Source organism: Lethenteron reissneri, chromosome 4 (assembly GCF_015708825.2).
Source record: "Lethenteron reissneri isolate LAM-NWPU_2019-01 chromosome 4, ASM1570882v1, whole genome shotgun sequence".
NCBI classification, from domain to species: domain Eukaryota; kingdom Metazoa; phylum Chordata; class Hyperoartia; order Petromyzontiformes; family Petromyzontidae; genus Lethenteron; species Lethenteron reissneri.
This window is the reverse complement of record NC_083782.1, coordinates 5867852-5886624: the sequence shown is the minus strand read 5'-3', so window position 1 is coordinate 5886624 and position 18773 is coordinate 5867852. Positions and strand designations below refer to the sequence as shown.

Below are 18773 nucleotides of genomic sequence, written 5' to 3'. Positions count from 1 at the left end.
GCCGAGTCGACCTAAGAGAGGCCCAGGACCGGTTCAAATAAACGTCACCGGTGTTGGCCGCGAGCGGGAATCGAACTCGGGTCACTGGGTTCGTAGCGCAGCGTGCTAATTGCTACACTACCACCACCACCACCACCCCAGTCCACTTTGTACACAAATACACCAACAGAGAGGCTATAGAAAGTACTGCAATGGTCTCCCTTGGTGTCTTCAGTTAAATTCATATTACATGAGCATGTATTGTTGTTCACCAGCAGAGAGAGGGTTTGAGTGGTATCCCAGAGCACTCTGGTATGCTTGCAAAAAAACTAGAAATAATTGCCCAAACACACCAAGCAGGGCACTGGCAAAAAACAATGTTACATAACCTTACAAACAGTAGCCCACGCTAATTATAATTTTCATCACTTTGTCAATCCATTGCTGGATGAAAGCCTCCCCCCCCCATGCCATTGCCATCTAGCACCCGCGTACAAGCCGATTAAATTTGATATTTCATATGAGAATAAAAAAAAAATGTATTCTTAAACTGCATCAATCGTAAGTGGAATTGATTTTAAATTGACGAATCAATGCATCGTTACATGGATGGAAAATACGGAAAACCCAGAGGGGAGAAACACATTCTGCACCGGCCTCGAACGCCAGCCACGTTAAATAGTTCCACGCCAGGGCAGACCCCCCCGTGTAATTCTAGATTTGAAGCTTTCGTGACTGCAAGGAATCATATTCGTGATTTTTATTTTATTCCCCACGTGTAAACTCACTCTTGCAGAATCCTGCTGTCCGTCGTCTGGGGGAAACCAAAGTCCATGACCTCGTCCATGAGCTCGTAGATGATGACAAAGTTGTCCCGGATGCTCTCCTCTTCCAACTCCTTGAAGTACTCACAGAAGACCTGGGCGTGGAGACATGACCCCCACGAGACAAGAGTTTTTGTTTTACTTTACAACGTTAAACTAAACTATTTTGTATTTTACCAGGTGAAGCCCACTGGGTTGAATAGCTTTTTTTTCAGAAGCAACCTGGTCACAAATGATAGCTCAACGAAGCGGCTTATCACGTTGAAATGTATCGCGGCCAAATACTCGAAATGCACGTTTTCAAATGTGGAGGGGAAAAAACAGAGGACCCGGAGAAAAATGCACGTGACCACGGGGGAGACATGCATACTCCAAATATACAACAGCAGGCGTCAGTGTCGGGATCGAACACACGACCTCCTGCATACCAGGCGAGGTAGTTAACATTTCCCCCTACCAACAGTTACTCAGCAGAAGCCCAAAGAGCCAAAACATCAGGCAGGCAGCCAGAAACAGACAACTATGTAGGTTTTCGTGGACAATTTTACAATGATTATGTAGCCTTCTCGAAAAATCAACTACACTTTAGCAACGTCAAAATTGTAACCGTTGAAAGAGTTAATACGTTTCTTGAATTCAGAGAGGCTATGAGAGTTTGAGAAGAGTGGCAAAGGGAGGGAATTCCAAGGTCACAGCAGTGCGGGGAAAGCAGCAGGCGTTTAAACCTCGTAAGCTGTTGTGTAACCTCTTCTTGGTTCTTTCGCTAAAGTCACGTAGAAGGGAAATAATAAAATAATAAAACATTTTACATAATAAAATAATTCTCACGACGTTTCGGCCACAACGCAAGCAGCCGTCCTCAGGTGAAGAACAGGTCTGTCAGGAAGACAGCGTCTGAATGAAACACCCCAGGTTTGGAGCGTATATTTAAGCTGGGTTGGAGGGGGAAGAGCACCTTGACAAATGAATTTGCATATCAAGAGGAATTTAGCATATTTATGGGAAATGCAGATATGGGATTAATCATTACTTGTGGAATGCGTAGGAGGTGAGAGGGGGGTTTCAAAGTCATATTATGCTCGTGCATTATGCAGGATTAGCAGCATCAAAGGGAGGGAGTAGAGTTAGCATTAATAAAAGAGAAGAAATGTTAATAGTATGGAGCTGCAGCAACTAAACCACCACGTAAAAAAATAAAATAGTCACGGAAGCTTGTGTTGCCTCCGAAACGTCGTGATTTAATGTATTTGTTTTCTTTTAACCTACGCGACTTTACCGAAAATACCAAAGAGTATGTAGCCTGGTTCTTTATCGGAGTGAGTGTACCCGCAATCTATAATGTGGACTGTAGCCTGGTGGCTACATTAGTGTTTTTTATATTATTTTTCTTTTATTTTTATTATTTTTTATTCACTACATATTTTGCCATTATTTTTCTATCTACGTGACTTTACCGAAAGAACCAAAGAATGTTGTTTATCCAGGTAAGCTGTTGTTTATCCAGGCAAGCTGGCAACCCCTCTCTTCATGTGTCCACCCAAACAGGTGGAGCGTATGACTGGGTGGGGGGAGAGGTGGTGTGTCAGGGTAGGAGTGGCCAAGTGGGCAACAGAGGCCTTTGCCTGATGAGGTGGTCAGGAATCTGAGCCAACACCACACACTCACACGTCACCTCGTATCCGTCCCGTAACCGTGCTTTTACACGTCAAATTTATAAGAATGTAATGAATGACCTCAATAGATAAAGTCATTACCGATAGATGTCTTCTAATAACACTGTTGCCGTTTTCATACCGCGTAATATGATAACGTTTAACGATTTTTTTAATGAATATTTAAAAAAGTAACCATTCATTGAGATGAAGTGCCATCGTCAGGATGGATTCAAACGAACGGAGCAGTCGTAATGCCGATTGTGGTGCAAGTTGGCACAGTTTTTTTACGCATGTGCACGTTGTGTCACGGTAAAGCGTGCCAAAATAACACGGACTTTCGAATTTCAATGCCACGCAAAATCGCACAGGAGATTGCGCTGAATCTCGTTCAAAAAAAAGTGTGCCGTTGCATATGCAAGAGGCTCAACCGCCACTAATTACACGATTGAAAATTTTGCCAAACAACGATTTGCCACCCAGCAATTAACATAATCATCGTGTTATCTTATTTTATATTAATCGAGCACGCCTTCACTCAAGGTGCTTAACATGGTAAAAAAAATGGTGACACAATAGAATGATTGAGATGGCAGACATATGCAAGGGTTGATGAATGAGTGACCGCGATAGAGGGGTTACTTAGGGGGCCACGAGAGGAAAAGGGAGGTAATAAGAAGGCACAGAGGGGCAGGGGCAGGGCAGAGGAAGAGAATGGGCAATGGAATAGACCTACGTTTTACGTGTTACATAACTTTGCACCAAACATCTTGCAGCGCACGAGCACTTTAGCCCCTAAAAATCTATTCCACTCATATCGTGTCGACATTGAAGGCTGAATTACTCAGAAGACCCCAAAACCAGTGAAAAAAAGCTTCATAGCTCATCAGATTCCTCCAGGAAAATAAAGATTGTGATTTTGAAACCCTTATCTGCAGCGCACGGCTTAAATGTTGCATCAATAGAAAATAACAATCTGATAAGGGATTTTAACACAAACACACACGAGTGTACGGATAGCTGGGTGCAGAGCAGCCAAATCTCACCTGGACCATCTTGTAAAGGAAGGCAAACACGAGGGCAACATTGGCATTCTTCTTGGAGGTGGCCACAACTGGAAGACCACCAAAGTTAAGGAAGCGGTGACACCAATGCACAGGCAACACACAGCAATGCCCATCTTTTCTCCTCTACTTATGATTATTATTTTGTTCATGTTTTTGTTCGTTGCGGTTGCACACGAGTCAAGAGCCGCATGGCTCACAGGGTTATACCTAGTAAATGAAACTGAAAACTGAATTATCATCTTCATCGGCTATGAGAGTGTTACATTTTGATTTAAAGCTTTCGTGACTGCAGGGATTCATCTTCTTGGTTCTTTCGGTAAAGTCACGTAGAATGGAAATAATAAAATAATAACAATAAAACATAATAAAATAATTCTCACGACGTTTCGGCCACAACGCAAGCAGCCGTCCTCAGGTGGAGAGCAGGTCTGTCGGGAAGACAGTGTCTGAATGAAACACTCCAGCTTAAATAGTCGCTCCAAGCCTGGAGTGTGTCATTCAGACTCTGTCTTCTCGACAGACCTGCTCTCCACCTGAGGACGGCTGCTTGTGTTGTGGCCGAAATGTCGTGAGAATTATTTTATTATGTTTTATTTTATTATTTTATTATTTCCATTCTATGAGTGTTCTTTATTGCAAGGCTCACGGCATACTTGGCAGCCCCTGGAGGCCTTTAGTGCGGCCCCTAACGTGGGGCCCCCGACAATACACAAATGTGAAAACACCCCATCATCGCGTGCTGACAAACTCGATGGTTTCAAACGTGTGATTATCAATGCATCATTGTTTGCATTTTTACCACGTGTAGTTAATGCAGATGTTTTGTAATAGGTGTCTATTTGGCGTTTGAACATCTAAGCACCTGTATTTCTGGCTGTCGCCTGATGAAGCTGGTTGTAATTACTGGCGAAACGTCGTACTCAAGATTGTAAATGTTGTGGCTTGGCTCTCCAACACACCGGTGGGCTGTACCAGTCATTAATTGTCACGTTCTATTTACGTGACAACCCTTACTAATTGTCTGTGTCCGGTGGTGACGGGTTTAACAACACATTTATATATTTATGCGATCCAACCCAAAATACCTGCATTATGCCTGAATTTATGTCAGACAAGGTAAAGCATTTTGTCTATACCATTCAACAACTTGATACTGGCAAAAAGGTGGCATAAATATCGTAATGACCGTCAAGCGAGTGGGCTTGAACAGGACACGGAAAAAGGGACGATGGCCGGTGGGAGAGACTCATGCTGGTGTGGGCAGCCAAAGGAGGCAACAAGCCCCAGATAGAGGTCCACCATGGAGACGGAATCATGAAATCGGCTCACGTGCAGAATTATTGCATCACAAGACCATGAGAGATGACGACGTCCTGCAGAGGGGCTTAATCCCGCAGTGGATAGATCACGGCTGACGATAATTTTATATTACATCGCAGCGTGTAAAACTGCCAGCATGTTGATGCAAAGCTGCCAACATGTCGAACAAAAGGTATGCAAAATTTAATAACTCTTGGATTAGCAGACATTAGCATGGCAACAATCCAACAGTCAACTTCACCTTAACTCGAAGTATTAATCTAGGATGACCTCTCAGTAATGCAGTCAAGAATGTCGATGTGGCTATGTGCATAGGGAAAATAAGTCGATGCACCATCAGTGTTGCACTGAAAAACTGTGTTGCTTCATATTCAAATATTTGCTATGACATGTCACCACAATTGTACAAACGGCGTCTTGTCAAGAGAATAGCAATCCATTCGGATCGTTCGCACAGCACCGCAACCTTTCGTGTTAAGAGAATTGCCCACAGACGGGGGTATCACAAAGCTACCTCTGAGATCCCTCACCTTTGAGATCCTTTAGAATGACCTCTATTCCACATAGCATAGGGCAACACTTTTCCACCCACCGACCCCATCACAGACAGCAATGTTCATCACATGGCAGTCAAACCAATATCTTTCAAGCTCAGAGCTGAAAATTTTTGACAAATGAAGTGCGGAACTAAATTTAATGCGATGGGGGTTTTTTTTTCCTCTCCATCCGTGGGTGAATGGGCTAAGACCATCAACTCACGACACTTTGACAACCCGGTTTTAACCACAGGCGGTGGCTGCTGCTTGGATTTGCATCCGGTTATACTGGTAGGAGCCTCCTGGTTCCACCAACCCACAGGGGATTATTGTGTCCGTCCGTCGTGCATCCAAAAATGTGAGTGGGGCTGGGTGGAGAGGGGAGGGTGGGGAGGGGCTGGGTGGGGAGGGGAGGGTGGGGAGGGGCTGGGTGGGGAGGGTGGGGCTGGGAAGATGGGGAGGGGCTGGGTGGGGAGGGGCTGGTTACCCCGTGGTGCCCTTATAAAACTCAACGTTTAACCTACTCACGCCGGCTTGTGCCCGCCCTCACAGTCGGGCATATTTGCGGAATACACCACGCCGCCGTTGACCCTGGCCATTGACCGAGCAACCCAACGTTCCTACCAGCTCCCTCCGCAGGAATGTGTTCTCAGAGGCGCTGGAACGGCAGGCGGCTCTACATCCCGAGTCGCCCGGCCGCCCCCCGGCACTAACGTGGCTGGCTCTCTCTTCTCTCGCCTCGACACTGCACACGGGCAAAGGATACGGTAGAGGTTGTTGTGCTTGATCCACAGGAAGCGTACGGGCCCGTGAGCCAGCACCGGCGACACCATCCCCTCCTCCTCGCGCTCCATCAGCGCCGGCAGAAAGTGCTCGATCTCCGACATCTCCACATCGCCGCGGTAGTTGCGACAGATGAGCACCTGCACAGTAAAAGTCGTTCGTCAGTAACGGCAGGAAGATACAGATTTGTAACTATTTATAGATGGAAATCGATTCTTAAAGAGTCGCAATACATGCATCGAATGGTGCGTGTAAGAACGGTTCATTGCGGAGTTTGAAGTATGCTCAATTAACTGCCCATGACTCCACAGTGTAGGGGAGGCCCTCATCATCAGGCTGTCAGATTGACATAGGCCTATGCATGTACTTGCCTATGACCAGATTACCTCTGAAGCCAAGCAGTTCTGAGCCTGGATAATGTTCAGATCTGGAGCTGCTTGGCTGTGTGGTGGGCAGTAGTAGAAAGTGCAGCAAAGTCCATTTCTGTGCAGGTGTCCCTCGCTTCGTGCGGTAGATGCATTACAAAAAAAGGTGCACAAAGTGAAACTGCACGAGACAGCTGTCTGCCGAGTAAGCGCACACAGCACACACACAACACAATGTTGTCCCACTCCTACCGCATAGCTGCATCTTAGTGAATTAAAACCGCATCATATGGCGATTTTTAGGTAGAAATATGATATCCACATTTACGTGAAATCACACAAACGGAACCCACATAAAGCCAGAGAAACCTGTACTGTATGCTCACACATCTTTGCTCCTCACCTTCACCAAACAGCATGCACCAAAGTGGTGAAGTGTGGTCAAAGAACCCCATGACCAGCAAGGTATGGGGAGGTACCACATCCAGCGGGAGATTGACAACGGATTTTTAGACAAAACATTCCTTAAAATGAAATTGGCTGAAAATCCCAATAAAATAGAACCCTCTTGAATACGAGTCTTGAGACTCAGGCTTTATTGGATAAATACAAGCATACTTGAACTATTAGTACAGCAAACAAATCCCAATATTCACGTTTTATATATTTTTTTTATTTTAGATTTCTGCAAATTATGTGGTTTGTAAAAAAAAAAAAATCCCCATAAAATAAATTTCTAATTTTCCTAAAGTTTTTTATGATTGGTTAACAGAAACTCTGGACACTATGCAGCCACCACGAATTGTACACACCATACAAGGGCATAAGGGGAAATCAATTATCGATGTTATATTCTTTGGGTCTTTCGGTAGAGCCAAGTAGATAGAAAAATAATAAAACTAATAACAATATCACGACGTTTCGATCGCAACACAAGCAATCATCATCAGGTGAAAAATATAGCGGGAGAGCTGCGGAGGCAGGAAAAAATTTATTTTAAAAATATTTTTTCCTGCCTCAGCAGCTCTATTTTTTCACCTGATGACGATTGCTTGTGTTGCAATCGAAACGTCGTGATATTTTCATTTTTTTTATCATAAATTTTCTATCTACGTGGCTTTACCGAAAGACCCAAAGAATATTAATTCCTGCAGTCACGAAAGCTTTATGTCAGGATTTAATTATTGATATTCCCGACTGATAATTGCAATAATTCATGTAACAATACAATAAAACTGACTCTTCAGAGATATGAATGTGGGGTGCTTTCACTCAGCCATGGTTTGAGAAAATGTTGTAAATTATTAAAGATAGCCTGCAACATAAAAATGTTGAAAACCTTCATTAAAGTTAATCCTTTAGAATAAATTATACACTCACCAATGCAGACTCTCATCGAATTCCAGAGTTAGGTAACAGAATTTGAATGTCTACTCTTGGCAAGGGAACAGCTTGGAGCGTCTCCTCCCGCCACCACTGTCAATGCTTTTACAAACAACAAGGAGCTCGTGAGACACGTCCAAGGCAGCAAGTAACCAGGAGACGTACTGACAACATCACTCAATGGGTGGTACAAGACCTGCGGAAGGAATTTGAAGAACCACAGTGACATTGTCGAGTGGACGTCAATAACACATTCCTGCGGAGGGAGCTGGTAGGAACGTTGGGTTGCTCGGTCAATGGCCAGGGTCAACGGCGGCGTGGTGTATTCCGCAAATATGCCCGCACAAGCCGGCGTGAGTAGGTTAAACGTTGAGTTTTATAAGGACACCACGGGGTGACCAGACCCTCCCCGCTTTTCCCACCCCCCACCCAGCCCCACCCCACCCAGCCCCACCCCATCCTCCCCACCCAGCCCCTCCCCACCCTCCCCTCCCCACCCTCCCTCCCCACCCTCAACTCCCTCCCCACCCTCCCCCTCCCTCCCCACCCTCCCCCTCCCTCCCCCTCCCTCCCCAACCAGCCCCTCCCTGCACGACGGACGGACACAATAATCCCCTGTGGGCCGGTGGAACCAGTGGGTTCCTACCAGTAAAATATCAGCGGAGTGCCTCAAAAAGCTTCGCTCCCATGAGAACCGTGGGCAATAAAACATCGCCCGCGTGTGTACACAGCACACCGTGCGCCAGAAGACGAACTCGTTAAACACCACTGAAAAGGTATCTCTCCTAGAAGAGATATATTGGTGCACTCCTTTTTGCGGTGATATAGGAGAAGGGAAATGTACTATGCTGTGCACACTCTTGAAAAAACTGTTGTGCAGATGAAAGATCGTATAGTTGCGGAAGGTATAAAATAAAAGAAATTATTTTATTTTAAAATAAAATAAATTATTTCATTTTATACCTAGGTGACTTTACCGAAAGAACCAAAGCGTATGGATTCCTGCAGGCACGAAAGCTTCAAATCAAGATTGAAAGATCGTTTAGTTAAAGCATGCCTACCTGGGCCAGAATGTCACCCCCCCGCTTCCACAGTTGAGTCACAGAATTACTTCCACGTCTACCCTCGACAAGAGTACTGCAAGCACATCCCCATCACTGTCAGCGCCTTTCCCCAACAACCAAGGTAGCTCACGGGACAAGTCTCCAGCGGGGGAATGACCACGGGATACGCTCACTGCCATCGCTCACGGGAGGACAGGGCCACAGGGAAGGAATGTGAAGATTTGACCACAGTTACACCACCGCATAGAGGTCGATAAGAGATTACTGTGTGTGTGTGTGTGTGCAATGCCTCCCAAAGCTACAATCCCACGAGAATCTTGGGGACGATCAAATAAAGGTCACTGGGCTCAGCGACGCAGCACAAGGCAACTCAACCCGACGGGGCAGGTAGAAATGCCGCCGGATGACTCAGGTGATATATTTTTTTACAGTCATCGGAAATACGAATGATTGTGCCAACCCTTCCAACAATTGAACATGTTGTGGAAGAGGAGTCACAGCGTGATCTGCGTTTTCGTGCGAGTGAAAACAATTGTTCGGATGAAAGAAAAAGGTTGCCAAGCGCAACTTGAGAGATTGACATCAGCAAAACATTAACCACAGTCACTGCATTACAGAAGAAAAATAATGTAATTTTCTGTCCATCTAAACCAGGGGTCTGCAATCTGCGGCTCTTTCAGGACTGCTTCGTGACAGCAGTCCTTAAAAGAGGCAGGGTGAGGTAATTGCGGCTCCTGAAAATTGCGGTTGTACTCTTTGGTTCTTTCGGTAAAGTCACGTAGGTATAAAATAAAATATAAAATAAAATAAATCACGTTTCGGAAGCAACACAAGCTTCCGAAATGTCGTAATTTTTTTTATATACCTACGTGACTTTACCGAAAGAACCAAAGAGTATGGGCCTCATAAAAGTCGGTCGTAGTGCTGAAGAATCTATCGCTGTACTGCGCTTCTATGCTGCCACCACACCTATGCTCACGAACCGGCACTGACCAGTATGGTGAAGTATGATCAAATAATCCCCACAATCTATACAGCGTGGCGAGGCCCGCATCCAGTAGTGTATTGACAATAGGTACGTCTAGTAGTAGGTTCTTTCGGTAAAGAACCAAGAAGATGAATCCTTGCAGTCACGAAAGCTTTAAATCGAAATTTAGTAGTAGGTTTTTACCCTTTAAACTGGTACAAAACTGACACCTTTATACAAGGCATCATGTTTGCAATAACCACAACACAAGCAGTCAAAATGCAAACAAAAAGAAACAACTCTGATAATGATAATAATATGCACCGTCCTTGAAGTTGATTGGTCCACACCCGAGACAGCTTTCCTTAGAGCCTAGTCTCCATTGGTGTTGGACCAGATGACGCCAAAAGGCGTACAACTCAAAAACAGCGCACTATCAGAGTATTGAGAGCTCGGGGTAAGCATTTACACTATGAGACCTCCTTTACCAGTGGCAAAATATAGTAGTAGGTTTGTACCATTTAAACTGGTACAAAACTGACACCTTTATACAAGGCATCATGTATAAAGGTGTCAGCTTTGTACCAGTTTAAAGGGTAAAAACCTACTACTGCTATAGGAGGTCTCATAGAATAGGTACGTCGTGATATAGTGGAATTCAAATTGTCCCTATGTTCTTATAAAAATTCCATTCTCATGGCAGGCCCAACCTTTTACTCATACAGCTATTGATGGCATATTCCCACAGAGAGGTGGAATCTGACTAAGTGGTATTAATGTTACGCACCTTGGCCAGACTATTAGTATTATTATTCCGCTTATTCACTCAGGAAAACCTCACCGATTCTCAAGACTTATTTTCAGGAGGGTCCTGCCAAATTTTTTGCAGTGGGGTCCAATGATGCTATGCATAATCCCAATTGCAATCCATAAGAGGTTTTTGGGTTAGATCGCGTAAATATATAAATGTGTGGTTAAAACCCGCCACCACCCAACACAGCCAACTAGTAAGGGTTGTCACATAAACAGAACGTGTCAATTCGTCACTAGTACAGCACTAACCGGTGTGTTGGAGAGCCAAGCCACAACATTTACAATCTGAGTACGACGTTTCGCCAGTGATTACAACTAGCTTCACCAGGCAACAGCCAGATTTGTGGAGAAGTCTGTTTCGTTCCTTATATAGAGGCGTAGAAGTGTTGACCACCCTTCTGCGCTTTTGGGGGGGGGGGGGGGGGGATTACTGAGGCAACGTACATTATGCATGTGCATTATGCGAGACCTTTTTACTTGTCCTTCCTGTGCCGAGTGGTGGCGGGTTTTGACGACACATTCATATATTTACGCGATCAAACCCAGAAACCTCTATTATGGATGATATTGGTCGCGAAAGCCTACGTGTTAAACCCAATTGGGATGTTTGGCCAATACGAGCTACATTGAGTATGTTTTAGCTATGGGGGGCAGCCAGAATAAAGCCAGGCAGCACGGGGAGGGACATAAAAACGCCGCACAGAAAGATGCCCAAATCGAGAATCGAACCTAGGCCCTTCTTGCTGTGAACCACAAGTCTTCCCAACGCGCACCCCCTGCTGCCCATGTTGATGATGGGCTGGGTGGACCTTGGCATATATATTTTAAACTCGTGTCGTTGCGATGAGCTCGGTGCTTTTCAAACATGAGCATATCCTGGTGCGATGTATAGAGAGCAAGCAGTATTTAAATAAATTCAAGGGCATTACCTTCATTAATCAGAACTGTCAATATCTTGAGTAAATCCTAAGATAGCTGCAGTTAGTTATGATCTAATTCACTTATCGAGAAAGCAAATTACATTTATTAATGAACGTTTTAGTATTCGGCTGGTTGACGCAATGTTTGGGTGTGAGCGCCTCACAATCTTAAAGGTTGTGAGTTCGACTCCTGGTCGTGGAGGGTGGTGGAGTGGATGGACTGAGGTTGTCCTGTGAATATACTCACACCTGCCATCAACTTAACACGCCAATTATCTATTCACTGCTGGATGAAGCATCCTCAAATCCCCAGCTTGCATGGGGACCTTCAACGCAAACATTTTGTCCACGTCCTGCTCACGTGCCGATCTCATCGCTACCGTATCCCAGAGGTCGCAACCGGGTACCCGATACCCGTACCCTACCCGATACCCGGCTACCCGTACCCGGCCGGGTACGGGTACCCATTTGCGACCCTGGTGCAGCCGGGTACGGGTAGGCCGTGAGTCACTGGTGAGTAACCGTTTGTCACTCATTTCCCAACGTCTTGTCTCTTCTCACAATTCAAGTTCCTAGAATCAACCCACCCGCGCCTGCAACATGGCTTCATCCCAGAGGTCGCAATCGGGTATCCGATACCCATAACCTACCCGATACCCGGCCGGGTAGCCGGGTACGGGTAGCTGGGTATCGGGTAGAGTACGGGTACCCGTTTGCGACCCTGGTGCACCCGGGTGCGGGTAAGGAATCAAAACCCGTTTGCGACCTCTGCCATATCCTCAACAGACATGCTCCCGGAAAAGTCTCCCTCTTTTTTTTTGGCTGCCATTCCATCTTTGGTCTCGACCACGAGCCATAGTCATCCTCTCTAGCACCTGGGTCGTGCACAAGCCCACTTTACACTTTTTCAACCAGTCAATACGATGTCTCGAACGTGGGAGTTTTCTCTCTCTGACGTGTCGTGTTCCTCGTTCTGTCTCTCGGTGTAATAGCAAGCAAGCAACCTCAACAATGACCTCACTCCGCCGTAAGAATGAGGAATATTCCACCACTTCCTTTTGCACAGCAAAAATACAATTTATTTATCCAGGAAAGCCTGACCGAGTCTCAAGACTTTGTTTTCAAGACTCGTGTATTTTGGTGTTTGGCCATTTTCCATTAATATCTGCCTCTGTGTGCCATGAATTCAGAACACCCGGAGAAAACCTACGACACCTACAAACGTCTAATGCTCGTACATCCAGACATGTTTACAAATCCATTTCCTCTACAGTCAGCTACTGGCCATCTCACAACCCAAAAGGTTTGGGAGCTTCACAAATCTCGGTGTGATCCACCAGCCCTTTCCTCTAAAGTGCTGTATTCACGATATGCACCACTACACCCCTATCACTTTATATTCTTAGGTTTTTTCGGTAAAGTCACGTAGGTAAAACATCAAAATTAATGAAAATAAAATTCATTTTGATGTTTTACCTACGTGACTTTACCGGAAAAAACCTAAGAATATGAATCCTTGCAGTCACGAAAGCTTCAAATCTAGAACCCCTATCACTTGCCCATTAAGCACTTTTTTATTACGTGAATTTTTTTTACGGGTTGCGCAAATGCCATCACAATGTAGGAGAACTTTTACTGACCGTTGAAATAAAAATACTAAAATAAATCAGTAGTAGCGGGGCTTGGACATGACACATAGCTAGAAGTGATGAGAGCCACGGGTAGAGACTAACGACGGAGTGACAGCCAAAGGACAGAACAAACCCATTGAAACGACGGAACAATGAGATCGGCTCGTACGCATGCAGGCGCTCGAGGTATTTGGCGAGTCGCATGACCACGGCAGATTTCAGTTTTCATTTACTAGGTATAATAACCCTGTGAGCCATGCGGCTCTTGACTCGGGTGCAACCGCAACAAAACAAAAACATGAACAAGAAACATCTTAAAGTGATCTTCTTGGTTCTTTCGGTAAAGTCACGTAGAATGGAAGTAATAAAATAATAAAAATAAAACATCATAAAATAATAAAAATAAAACATAATAAAATAATTCTCACGACGTTTCGGCCACAACGCAAGCAGCCGTCCTCAGGTGAAGAACAGGTCTGTCGAGAAGACAGAGTCTGCCATATCCTCAACAGACATCCTCTCAGAAAAGACTCTGTCTTCTCGACAGACCTGGTCTTCACCTGAGGACGGCTGCTTGCGTTGTGGCCGAAAACGTCGTGAGAATTATTTTATTATGTTTTATTTTTATCATTTTATTATTTCCATTCTACGTGCCTTTACCGAAAGAACCAAGAAGATGAATCCCTGCAGTCACGAAGCTTTAACATTAAATCGAAAAATCTTAAAGTGACTACACGCAACACTAAAATCCTGGGGGCAAAACCCAGCAAAGTCTTCCAGAGAAATCACCGCAGATGACGACGGCCAAGGGATGGATGACCTTCCAATCCAGCCGTGGATATAGCACGGCCGACGATTTACGCCGACACACAACAACAACAAAAACAACTCTGCATATCGGTGCATTTGCTCCGTGACTGCGTGTGCACATACAGGTGATGAACACCAGCCAGCCAGCCACAAATTCACGCCACACCCTTGTGACCCCAGCAGCAAATTCGGCCAGGATCTTGCCTGCAAGTTGACAGCACCGATGACGGACAAAGATCATTCTCCCACGGTCACTTTCTCCCGTGTGCTCAGCCGGTCACAGCAGACACACTTTGAAGCACATCCCCACCAGGATTAGGCCAAGGCAGAGTGCACGCGTATACAGTGGCTCACGGCAATGTGCCTAGTCATAGTGCACAGGGGACATGTAGTAGTAACCCGTCGCTTACTGGATGTCCGTCGCTTGTACACATAGCCCACACAGAAATTAACTAAGCAGTGTGCAAGCATAGCTAATAGCGTAGTCCCTCGTTATAGAATACAGGGAGAGAGCAGTGCACAAAACCCAGCAAGTGTGTAGAGCCATAGCTTCTAGCATAGAACATAACCACAGTACTATATATACTATATAGTTACAGTATAACCCACAGCAGTGTCTAGCCAGTGTATATTCATTGAACGTATCCTAGTACTTATCCTTAAAATGCAAGTATATCCCGTAGCACACCTGATTAGTCATAGTGTAGAGGCAGATAGCTCATAGCACATCACTTCACCAATGAACATACAAACATTCAGTGCAGACACAGCTAACAGCACAGAGCACATAGCAGTGTAACTGGCATAGTTCATAACAGTACTGCTTAATCCCAGCCAAGAGGAAAATCTAATCATGAGACGTGCTTGCCATGCATTGCTCAATTGCAGAACAATTATCAACAGGATACAAACATAGCCGACGGAATGATAAGCCGCTAAACTACATGTGGATTTGCCCATGGGGCAGTACTGAAGCAGTGTATAGACAAAGCCCACAGCATAGTGCCTTGCCAAGAGAGTCCAGACAGTCCATGGCATATTACCTCGCAGCAGTTGTGCAAATGCGAACTATAGCCCAACCCATAGCCCACAGGAATAGCAGCTAGCATCGTCTCCAGCCAGTGTAGATACAACTCACAGTACATGTGTGTGCGGTTAAAGCCAATGGCATAGCTACTATATACAGAGTGTACAGGTACGACCAGTGTACACAGACGCAGCACATGGCAAGGCTTAGTCATTCGGGTAGGCAGAACCCATAGGCACATAGCTCAATGGCACAGCATTGCTGCTTTCAATACATCGCAAAACAACAGACTGTATTCCAGAAGGATATGCACAGCACACCACACAAGCACATGTAGGCTTAGCTCACCATACAATCATATGCAGACACAGCACACCACACAATGACATGTATGCATATCTCACCATTAAAGCACAAGGCTCACCACACCACACATGTAGGCTTAGCTCACCACACAATCTTATGCAGACACAGCACACCACACAATGACATGTATGCATATCTCACCATTAAAGCACTAACCTCACCACACAAGCACATGGGCTTAGCTCACCACTAAAGCACACGTATAACTCACCACACAAGCACATGTAGGCTTAGCTCACCACACAATCATATGCAGACACAGCACACCACACAATGACATGTGTGCATATCTCACCATTAAAGCACAAGGCTCACCACACAAGCACATGTAGGCTTAGCTCACCACTAAAGCACACGTATAACTCACCACACAAGCATATGTAGGCTTAGCTCACCACACAATCATATGCAGACACAGCACACCACACAATGACATGTGTGCATATCTCACCACTAAAGCACAAGGCTCACCACACAAGCACATGTAGGCTTAGCTCACCACACAATCATATGCAGACACAGCACACCACACAATGACATGTATGCATATCTCACCATTAAAGCACAAGGCTCTCCACACAAGCACATGTAGGCTTAGCTCACCACTAAAGCACACGTATAACTCACCACACAAGCACATGTAGGCTTAGCTCACCACACAATCTTATGCAGACACAGCACACCACACAATGACATGTATGCATATCTCACCATTAAAGCACTAGCCTCACCACATAAGCACATGTAGGCTTAGCTCACCACTAAAGCCCACATATAACTCACCACACAAGCACATGTAGGCTTAGCTCACCACTAAAGCACACGTATAACTCACCACACAAGCATATGTAGGCTTAGCTCACCACACAAGAATATGCAGACAGTACACCACACAATTGTATGCAGACACAGCTTACCACACAATGACATGTATGCATATCTCACCATTAAAGCACTAGCCTCACCACACAAGCACATGGGCTTAGCTCACCACTAAAGCACACGTATAACTCACCACACAAGCACATGTAGGCTTAGCTCACCACACAATTGTATGCAGACAGTACACCACACAATTGTATGCAGACACAGCTTACCACACAATGACATGTATGCATATGTCACCATTAAAGCACACGTATAACTCACCACACAATGACATGCAGACACAGCACACCACACAAGCACATGTACACATAGCTGAGACACAGCCAGGCACAGCAGTTCCTACCTTCCCCTTGAGGTCCAGGATGAACACAGCGGAGGCGGACATAACGGTGTCGTGACTCCCGCCCCCCGTGTCTCTCTCCCCGTGTGTCTCTCCACGTGTCTCTCTCCACGTGTGTCTCTCTCCACGTGTGTCTCTCTCCACGTGTGTCTCTCTCCACGTGTGTCTCTCTCCACGTGTGTCTCTCTCCACGTGTCTCTCCCGTGTGTCTCTCTCCGCGTGTCTCTCTCCGCGTGTCTCTCTCCCCGTGTCTCTCTCCCCGTGTCTCTCTCCCCGTGTCTCTCTCCCCGTGTCTCTCTCCCCGTGTGTCTCTCTCCCCGTGTCTCTCTCCCGGTGTCTCTCTCTCTCCCCGTGTCTCCCCTCCACCAGCTCGCCTCCTGGTTGTGTCTGCGTGTCTCCGCGTGTCTCCAGCCCCGTGTCTCTGCGATCCCACGTGCGTCTCAATGCGTCTCGTCTTCCCCTAAGTGTCTCCGGCTCATGTCTCGAGTGACCAGTCTCTTGTCTCTCCCCTAGTGTCTCCCTCCGTGTCTCCCCTGTCTCTCCCCTAGTGTCTCCCTCGAGTCTCCAGTGAGTCTAAGTTCGCCTCCACGACCACGCGTGTCTCGCCTGGGTCTACTGTGTGAAGGAACCGGGTAACCCGGTTCCCTAAATAGGGAAGCGGGGAACCGGTTCCGACGCGCGCCTCGCGAGGCTTGGAACCGGATCCAGGCCACGCTGCTGCACAAACGTTTCAATTACATAAACATCTGATGATGGTTGCTTGTGTTGCAGTCGAAACGTCGTGATTATTTTATTGTTTTATATTTTTATTATTTTATTGCTTCCCTTCTACGTGACTTTACCGAAAGAACCAAAAATATTAATCCCCCACCCATTAATGATTAAAACATATAATTGAGATCTTGACTTAAAGCTTTCGTGACTGCAGGAATTCATATTCTTTGGGTCTTTCGGTAAAGCCACGTAGATAGAAAAAAAATGACGACGTTTCGATCGCAACACAAGCAATCGTCATCAGGTGAAAAAATATAGCGGGAGAGCTGCTGAGGCAGGATGTTATAAAGGTTTCAGATTTTATTTTTATTATTTTTTATTAAAAATAATAATACAAACTTTAGTTATATTATATTAAAAATATTAAAATGAAAAATAATAAAAACTAAAAACACGAATGTAAACTGCAGCCTGGTTTTTAATCAGGGTACACTCACAAAGTCACGTAAAAAAAGTGGATACATTGAATAAAAGTAGAATAATAAAAACACTAATGTAGACTGTAGCCTGGTTTTTTTTATCGGAGTACAGTCTACATTAAAACCCAGGCTACAGTCAACAGTGGTTTAATTATTTTTCTTTATTATTTTTATTCACTTTTTACGCGATTTTACCGAAAAAAATATGAATTCCTAGAATCACGAAAGTTTTAAGTAAAAAATAAACACAATTATGATACATAATTATGTTTATCACAGTGACAACAGAATTAGAATACAAAAATGTCAACACAATGATGCGAATAATTATGTTCATTACAGTTATGGTAACAACACAATTATAATCCCATAAAGAACATTTACGACAGAGTATATCTATGACAGTTATAGAGACACAGTTATCCCATAAACAAAATTCTGATACACAAAATGATACTGATTAAAGTTATAACACAATTGCAACGCAATAAAACTAAACGCAATTATTGTAAACATAATTGTGTTAATGGGCTATCACAATACAATTGCAAAAACAATGACACAAGTTTAATGTTCAGCACAACTCAGAACTAAACCATTGCAATTACAAAGCCCATTACAGGAGCTATAGCCAATGTAAGGGGCCGTCCATAAATGACGTCACGCGAATTTTGGACGATTTTTGACCCCCCCCCCCCTCGTCACACGGCGTCACAAAAAGTCAGAGCCCCCCTCAAATATGACGTCACAAAGCTCTGCCCCCCCCCCGCCAAAACCATATTTCCATTTTGAAAATAAAACATGCTTCAAATTGCTTTAAACTATTGTCATTGTAGTGCGTATTC

At 45.0% G+C, this 18773-nt stretch overlaps 1 protein-coding gene across 1 annotated transcript in view; it reads right to left on the bottom strand.

The window, feature by feature from the left end:
- LOC133349761 (AP-1 complex subunit mu-1) overlaps positions 1-17338 on the bottom strand; it is a 35927-nt gene extending 18589 nt beyond the window's left edge. The window contains exons 1-4 of the mRNA XM_061563482.1: positions 16739-17338; positions 6145-6301; positions 3502-3569; positions 768-898 (exon numbers count right to left, since the gene is read on the bottom strand). Coding sequence (XP_061419466.1) covers positions 768-898; positions 3502-3569; positions 6145-6301; positions 16739-16780 — 398 coding nt within the window. The 5' untranslated portion in view covers positions 16781-17338. The remainder of the gene's footprint in view (positions 1-767; positions 899-3501; positions 3570-6144; positions 6302-16738) is intronic.
- Between the last annotated feature and the right edge of the window lie 1435 nt (positions 17339-18773).